The sequence below is a fragment of the Cherax quadricarinatus genome, chromosome 47, assembly GCF_038502225.1.
Source record: "Cherax quadricarinatus isolate ZL_2023a chromosome 47, ASM3850222v1, whole genome shotgun sequence".
Taxonomy (NCBI): Eukaryota; Metazoa; Arthropoda; class Malacostraca; order Decapoda; family Parastacidae; genus Cherax; species Cherax quadricarinatus.
In genome coordinates, this window is record NC_091338.1 from 1,174,242 (window position 1) to 1,183,620 (window position 9,379).

Genomic DNA, 9,379 nt, shown 5'->3' on the forward strand with positions numbered 1-9,379 from the left:
GTCATATTAGATCAGTTGTGATAGATAAATAAGCCATAGAGTTAATTAGTGTCATATTGAAGGAGTGTTTTGTCCTGCCTCCAAACAAACTCTCCGCCTCTGCCACCACTTGCCACATATGTAGTGACATATTTTATTCATTCTGGAGTGTATTTCAGGTTTCTGTGTTATTTTGTCATAGCTTAATTGTGATAGAGAAGCTGTAGAGTTGACATTAGTGTCATATTTAAAAAAATGAATTTTTTGTGAAAATTTTTGGGTGTCTGGAACGGATTAAATTTCTTATGGGAAATATTGATTGTATTCACACGTTTTGGTTTTAGAACAACCTTCTGGAACGTATTAAGTTTGAAAACCTGGGTTCCACTGTATGTTGTAGACCCAAGGCTGCTGTAATGTGACACCTCAAGAGAGGTTCCTTGATGCCAGTGAGGGGATCTTGATCTAAGCAGTTTTACCTGTGCTCCTCTTCCTTGGATCAGTCATGGCTGCTTCCCATTCCCCCATGCATTGTATGACCCTTGTGTGTTTAGTGCTCCTTACATTACTGTAATAATGCTCTGTGAAAAATGTATTTAAATATTGTCTCATTATATATCTTTTTAGTAAAGATTCCTTAGTGCTGATGGCCCCCTCAAGAGAGGTTCCTTGATGCTGGTGAGGGGCTCTTGCTCTAGGAAATTAGATCTGTGCTCCAGTTCTCTGAATTAAGCCTGAATGCCTTCCACCCCTGCCCCCTACAGGTGCTGTATGATTCCTATGGGTTTGGTGCTCCCCATGATAATTAGTCCTGATGAAAGGTTCTTAATCCAAGGAATTGAAGCTACCCTTTCCTATCTCCCATTCCCCAAATGTATAACCCCTACAGCTTTAGCTCTTCCTCATGAATATAATAATTCTGCATTATATATTTTGTCCAACAATATATGTACATATACTATGTTGTTGACCATATATATATTTTCAGGGGAGGAGTGATGACCCCAGGAGTGGCCTTCGCCAACACCAAGCTCATTGACCGCATAGTTGAACGTGGAATGACTGTCTCAGTGGTGAAGGAGTAAGCAAGTATTGGATAAAAATAATGTTCATGTATAAAAAATTTTGTGTAATTATCTGATTAATGCATATGGAAGTTTGTACTAAATTATAAATTGAGCAGTGATTTTCTTGATATATGTACAATACAGTAAATTAGAAAGTCAAATTACATACTACAGTGGTCCTTCAACCTGCATCATCTTTAGTGCAGGCACTGTGCTTCCTGCTTCCAGGACTCAGGTTCAGCTGACTGGTTTCCCTCAATCTATTCATGCATGCTACCTTGCTCTCTTACTGACTCGTGTCAAGTTATAAAAACTACTTGGCTCCGCTTTGATCTAAAGTCCTTTCAAAAACTTGATGGATGTTAAAGCCCTTAGCACTCAAAATCTCCTGTACCTCCCTCCCTCCAAAACTTTGGACTGAGAGTCCTGAAGGTAAGAAGAGCAGTGCCTGCACTCTGAAGGTGGTGGTGATGTCAGAGGGGTAATCTGTGATACCAGCACACTTCCAGAAAGACAGCAGTTGAGTGAATGCTGGTGAATGGTTTTCTTTGGGTCACCCTGCATTGGTAATGGTCATTGTGTTGTGTTTATAAATAAATAATGACACAAATTTTGATGATTGGGTGTTTGAATATGCTTGGGTTTAGTATGGACATAAAGAAAATTATTATTAATATGAATGAAAAGAACTTGAATGTTCTAGCAGTAAATGGAACAAAGCTAAAAGGGGGTGGGAGAATTTCAGTGACAGGAAGAAATTATTATAATCAAAACTATAAAGAGCTGAAGAAAAGGTGAAATTAAATGATCAGCTATGGCAAGAAAAAGAAGGGATATAAGTGTATAAATTAATTACCAGGATTATAAAATACGTAGGATTGGAGAAGTGGTTTAGTGTTTACGAACCTTGAGGGAAGAAGGAATGTAATGGGGAGAGATTTTGGGAAGTGTTAGAGAGTTTTATGGCAGCTAACTCAATTACATAGTTACTAGATGTAATGCATTATGTTTAAATTCCAGATGTATTTGTTTTAGACTTCATATATAGGGTAGGTATTACCAGTGATAGCATGTTATATTACATTATTTTGGGGGTAATGGAAACCCTCATAGGAATTATTTTGCAGTAGCTTTGGTGTTTTAGTATTGGGTTTGTTGTTAAATGAAGTTACATACTGTAGTGATTGTAGAATTTTTGGTTTTTACATCAGTTTTTGTTTCCCAACATTGTCAACATTCAAGGGAAATGCAGGAGACTATAACATGAAGGGAAAGGGTTCTGTGTTTGGGGACATCAGGACCCATGAATTATTCTTTAAACAGGCCAAATATGGCAGTTGTTCATAGTTCAGGGACTGGAGAGAAAAGCTGGTAGAGATTTTAACGACTCAAAATATGGTAGGTCATATTCACGAGATGCTGGACAGTATCACCCAGGTTATGTATTACATATTTAATTCACCCTTTTGGGTTAGTGCACAATTATTATAATTGAAGAAAGTGCTAAACTGACAAGGGTCATAAAGCGCTGCAGGGCAGAAAATAGTGCCGAGGCTATGAACAGCTAGGTGGAGAGAGGGGAGACACTGAGGGTTATGTTTCAAAGTTTATATAGTAAAGCAGTTGCCGACATAAGCCAAAGTAAATCAAAGGCAGGGCCATCTACAAGAAGGCAAGGGTGGCAGTGCCGTTGGAGGTTAATCCTGCAAGCTTGCTGGTAAACCGGGCAATCTACAAGAAAGTAAAGAACTGAAATAGGGACCCGACAAACCTCAGCGAGGCATAGGGTGTCGTTCCACGAGATATCCATGGGTAACACGAGTATGGTCTCCCAAGTACAGCAATGGTGGTAAGATGGCCAAAGTTAGTGAACAAACAATACAGGTATTTAAGCAGAGCTGAATTGTTCCTTGAGGATTTATTGTATGTATTTGTAAACATTGCATAGGTATGATTATTAGTCCAAAGAGTTGAACCCAGATGTCATGCAGTACAATATAGGTAGGAAATATTAATCAGTTAAAAGGGACTCTTGAGTAATGTAAGGCAATTTACACAACTTATTTAAAAATGTTTAACAAGTTTTATTTTACAGTATATTACAGGAGTCAAGTTTCATTCCAATACCTCAATAACAAAAAAATAAAACTCCAAAGAACACAAAAAGTAAAGTTTCAGCAAAATAACCTCAAGTATATAAAGATACTGTATTGAAAATATTTGATTCTGAACACAAATGCATTTACAATTTACTTCCAATTTTATATTTATGTACTTTGCAAGACAATTGGGAGGATACAAGGGAAAAAAAAAATGGAATATTTGATACTAACAAATTTAAGGTTAACTTCTATTTGACATCACCTAGTACCTTTGAGTCACCTTTTCAACTCTTGAGCAGGAGTAATCTTTCAAAGTATTTCCTAATCAAATTTAATATGTACAAAATTATAAATTGCAAATGTATTCATAATTACAATTTATTCCTAACAAGTCTAGAAAATATGAATATTAACTAGGTACAGTCAGCATTTTGTGCTTTAATTCGAGAGCCTTCTATTCATTAGCCTCTTTTTCAGTAGTTTAAAAAAACTGATTCGTGTTATATTACACATATAATCAGTAATGAGTACTACTTATTCCACACGAGATTTAGGAAGAGATCGATATGAGTGTTCCCATAAATTATTCAACCTTATACCCTGAGGTACAAGTGTAAAGATTTTATAAAGCAGAAATTTCTCAGACCGGCTAAGATACTGGGAAAAACTCTGTCACTACACAATTTAAATTCACAAACTCACTATTGGCTACATTTAAAGTGCTCCATTTTTTCTGTACGTATTTCCTTGTTGCACCATTTTAATCAAATTTACGTAAATAGAATACGCACACGTCTGGTGTTATAATGTAGGTAATTCAGTGTAAAAATTAAAAGGGTATGTTCAAGGGTATAAATTAGAGCTAAGGCAGTACTGGTGAAGTAGTTTAGACACTTAAATTATAATCATAGCAACAACACTGCATGACCCTTGAGAGTTTAGTGCTCAGTTATGATTATAACCAACTAAGCACTATACCAGTCCTCGAAGTGCCCAGACCCATGGGGTTGCCCCAAGAGTGTTAGGGGGGGGGTTACAAGAAACTGAGCACCCAGCAGGCTTATGTGAACATATTAGATAAGAGTGAAAGTAGAAGTGGTTTTCACTGGATGTGCTGTTGGAGTGTGATCAAAGAAACTTGTGAAGGGATCTGAGGAAACTTAGTTTACTAGGTGCCTGCACTCTGAAAGAGGGATGGGGAATGTCGGCACACACTGGAAAGATAGCATGAGTGAATGTATTTCCTTCTTGGTTTCCCTTAATGCCTTCATAAAAGTTACTTTGATCACTCCAACAGCACATCCATTAAAAACCACTAGTCACCATTAGCTCCCCTCTAACATGCTCGTTCAAGCCTTTAAAAATCAAGTTTTGTTGTACCCCAGCTCTTCAGTTGTTCCTGGGATGGCCCCCAACCCTTCCTTCCATCCCAGCTTTATACAGTCATCTGCTCTATGCTCTAAATGTCCAAACCACCTCAGCAACCCCCTCCACACTAAATTTTACTCTTGGTATCCCCATGTCTATGCTTTTAATTCTCTGCATAATATTCAAACTGCACATTGCCCTCAAACATGGCATCTCCATTGCAACATTTTAATACCATGCTTCTTAGGAGGGAAGGGGGTGGTATTCAGGGTAATATTTAAAGGGAAGAAGAGTGTCAAGGTGGTGTGGACATGACAATAAGGTACAGGCAGGCCCTGCTCAACAGCAGTATTCAGTTATACCCACTCTTCATTTATTCAAACTTCCTACAATAATTCTTTATTCACCACTCACTATAAGCCAAGGACAAAAATATTTTATATGCATTTTTTAGGCCTATTCCTTACTTAATATATAATGGTGCAAACATAGTTATCAGGCTTTTATATGCATTTCAAAGTGAAAAAAAGGCTATGTTTCACTCTACAGCAGTAGCCTGTTGTACAAGTAGGGCCCTCCTGTGCATAAATCTAGAGTGGAAGGTAGGACAGGGATCAGCCCAGGGATGGTTCGGAGTGTGTGAAGGTTTTAAGCGAGACTCCAGCATGTTAGATTGGGGCAAGTAGTACCGAGATTTAAATTAGATGATGTGCTGTTGGAGTGCTGATAAGGAAACTAGAAGGGATTCAGGTGGTTAGTAGTGCCTGCACTCAAAAGGATGGGAAAATATGTTGCAGTTCAGAGGGCCTTTTGAATTGTGATATCTGTACATTTCTAGCAAGATAGTGATTGAATGAGTGGTAGCAAATATGATTTTGTATTTGTCACCTTACATTTTTGGGAGACAGCTGATGCAAAATATAAGAGTGAATGAAAGGACACAAGTGTACATTTAGGACTTCTTTACTGGATACACTTTGGTCCTCAGACCTTGATCACTCCAATATAAGAATGTTAAGCACTAAACCCAAAGGGGTCCCCAGGACCAAAACTTATCCAATAAAGATGTGCCAGGTATGCACTTGAGGCCTTTAAACCATGTCGTATACCTTCTACTTTATAATGTATATAAAAGAAAAAAAAAAACAGTCAGCTTGTAATTCATCAGATTTTCCAGTGACAAAACCATAGTAGTAACACTCCTTGTTTAGTATGGTCATTTACCATCACAAAAATTTAGTTAACTATAGCAGTAAGAAATCAGGATGTGTGATAAAATTGTGTTCTTTAAATGGACTGTACAGTATACAGTTATCAATGATGGGAACCCATGGCCTGAGATTACCAGCCTGTCACCAGAGCCACTGAACCACAGACAAAGGGATGGGCTGGTAATCCCCGAGTATGAATTTTCATTATTCCAATGAACTGCTACATTCATTCACTCCACACATGCACGTTATAAAAATGGAGACATTAGAAAACAACAAAACTTAAGTTTATATTAGCATATACCAATTAGTGTGAATAACAAATTTTTAATACATAAATATGACTTTTGTACTCTCACTACAATGTATTATGAGTGACAATACTTTGAGTGTTAACAGAAACAGGTGCAAATCAGACTGAACACACTTCTAAAAGGCAAAAAATAAATTTTATTAGATGGCTGTGTTCCCGAGCCATTTTTGTAAAAAATGCTACTTAGTCTAGCAATCTATTACACAAGTTAAACTGTCCACAGTAATCACTGTCTAAAACTATAATTTTTCATGAAGTTTATACATTTCTTAAAATTTAAAATGTGAAAGGCAATACCAACTTGAAACAAATTTTACATGGTTGAAATATCTTTGCACCTCAATCACTCCACATTTTTAAAGTGTTATGAGGTTTTTATGTTCACTAACAATGAAGCCAATTTATGATGCTAATGGGCTAAATAAAAGTTATTTTCCATGTAAGAAATTAACATTGTAACAAGTGTCCTTGGAAAAATAAACATTGTATTGTACCACAGTAGTTGTTTTCCTTACATTCATAGTAACCATATATATCCAGTATAGGAGATTAATATATAAAGTTTAATGAGGATTTGTATTGCCACTCTTAAGTTGTTTTACCACAGATTCAGGTATAAATGCATTTGACAGTTTCCTGCACTAAATAAAAAAAAAAAAAATAATAACAGTTAGTATGATGAAAATTTCAATATATTTTTCAATTCTAAAAGGGGTGTGATAATAACAACAGTGTGTGGGTTGTGGTATTTTATTAGAAAACATGCTGTCCAGCAGGAAACTGATGAAGTCCCTAGACAAATCTAATGAAATACCATAACTACATGATACTGTATTACCATTTTATACATTCTAAAAGGAGTATTACTCTAGTTGCCTCCTGATGAAAACCTATTACAAAAGTATGAACAAACAAAGTAAAAAAATATTCAGTCAGTTCAAGTATAGTACTTTGTATAAAAAACTACATTCAATAATTTTTACAATGAAAGTTAAATACTGAATGTATTTCTCTCCATGTGAAATCTGTAGAACACATACTGAATGTAATTTTCTTAATATGAAATCTACAGAACCATTGCTTACAACAGTAAGGTCCTTGCAGTATCATTACTAGTAGTATTCCTGATTTGAAATTAAGGAGAAAAAGATGGAAGATTCACATTTTCTAAAGATGTCAGTGGCAGGAATATACTGCACGAGATACATTCTCTTCCTACAAATACACAGAAAACCTGAGGCAAGTTAAGAACAGTCCTAGATGCAAAATTGAATTAAATTACTGTGTATGTCGTGCTTTTCAAGCCAAACTTGCCAACTCGACTTATTCAGCAATAATCATTTTGTCAAACAAGCAATTGCTTATATTTGTATAAAAACAAAACATGTAAAACAAGATTTTAGAGAATATTTTGCTTGGGGGTTGAGCTTATCAAGACACACACACACATACACACTTCATATATAGTAACGTATGTCAGGTCCATCTTGGAGTATGTAGCATCAGTATGGAGCCCACACCCGAGGAAGAATGTTAAGAAACTGGGGAAAGGGCAGAAGTACACAACAAGGCTTGTTTCTGAGTTTAGGAGCATGAGCTATGAGGAGAGGCTAATGTAACTGAATTAGAAGATAAAAGAATCAGAGAAGATGTGATAACACATGAAATTCTCAGGGGAATTATTAAGGTAGACAGGGACAAGACGTTTGAGAGAGAAAAACTCGGGAGCACAGATAAGCCACAGGGATGTCAAGAAGTGTTTCTTCAGTCTCAGGGTGGCTGGAAAGTGGAATGATCTTAGTGAAGTGGAGGCAAGCTACATACATAGCTTTAAAAGCAAGTATGATGAGGCCCATGAGGCTAGGAGGGAATGAATCTGGCAAGTTGAGTGGCAGGGCCAGAAGCTAAGACTTAACCCCTGCAGCTAAATAGGATAAATACATATAGGTAAGTGCACCCACACTGTACACGTGTGTTTCCTGTTATATATATATATATATATATATATATATATATATATATATATATATATATATATATATATATTATATTATATTATATTGGCAGTTTGGAGGGATATGTTGTGTATCTTTATACGTATATGCTTCTAAACTGTTGTATTCTGAGCACCTCTGCAAAAACAGTGATAATGTGTGAGTGTGGTGAAAGTGTTGAATGATGATGAAAGTATTTTCTTTTTTGGGTCACCCTGCCTCGGTGGGAGACGGCCGACTTGTTGGAAAAAAAATATATATATATATATATATAAAATGTCTCTCTTCAACTCCGAGTAATATCTTGTTCTAAATGTTTTTTCTTTTATACATGTGAACATGTCTGATAGAAATAACTGGAGGCAAGTGGTTTATTATGGACATATTGTTGAAGCATGAGCAAATAACTTTTATAAAGGGACTCGTGGGACGTGTTTAGCTAGACTTGCATCCTGATTGTGGGAAGGGCAATGCCTGCAATTTGAAGGAGTTGCAGTCAAAGGGTAATCTGAATTGTGATAATTGTACATTTCTGGCAAGAAAGTGACAATGAATGATAGTGAAATGTTTTTCCTTCATTGCGTCACCCTGCTTTAGTGCAGTGACCCAAAGAGAATAATGTCCCTGACAGCCATGGATGTTTAGTCTCAATAGGTTGAATACTAGACCAGAAAATTTCATTACATCACATAGCCTCACAAGTAGAGTTACAGCTTCACACCTTACGACCTGACATCAATATGCTTTAACAATTCTTACACTGGCTTGAGTTTAAATTGTTAAAATTCCCCTCCAGGCAAACTGAGGTTTAAATTTATGCAATGAGATTAAATTATACAAGTTTGTTATCATATATAAAAACTAATTTCAATTATCAAAATATAAATTGTAGCCATAGTTATGTACATGACAGAACACAGCACAGCTTTGTGTTATGCTATGAAAACATATCAGGTTTTCTGTGTAGATGAACATTAAAAGCCTCAATAAATGAGGAAATTAGTGCCTAACAAGATGAAGATTAAACAGTACTGTATTTGTATTTAGATTAAGTATTGTATTCAAGTAGAGAAGAAAGATTTTAAAGTTATGTGAATTTGAGAATATCAGAATCTAAGTCACAATGAAGACATAATATAAAAGTTTCATCGTAGCCAATGAACCATCTATTTCATTATAAAATATGTATTGCTAACAATTTTCTGTTGCTTTCTATCAGGATAACACTATAAAAAGGCTTATAAACCAACTACACATTAGCAAACATCAACCAATGACATTATGAAAGACTAGCCTTAACAACCAGTAATACAAAACTAATAATAATCATTATCACCCTTAATGA

General features: G+C 35.8%; 1 protein-coding gene across 1 annotated transcript in view; it reads left to right on the plus strand.

Annotated features, from left to right (window-relative positions):
- The window catches only part of LOC128696590 (saccharopine dehydrogenase-like oxidoreductase), a gene marked incomplete in the record, with an annotated part of 34,761 nt that extends 28,223 nt beyond the window's left edge, over positions 1 to 6,538 (plus strand). Inside the window, 1 exon segment of the mRNA XM_070094654.1 lies at positions 968 to 6,538. Coding sequence (XP_069950755.1) covers positions 968 to 1,064 — 97 coding nt within the window.
- Positions 6,539 to 9,379: the final 2,841 nt, after the last annotated feature.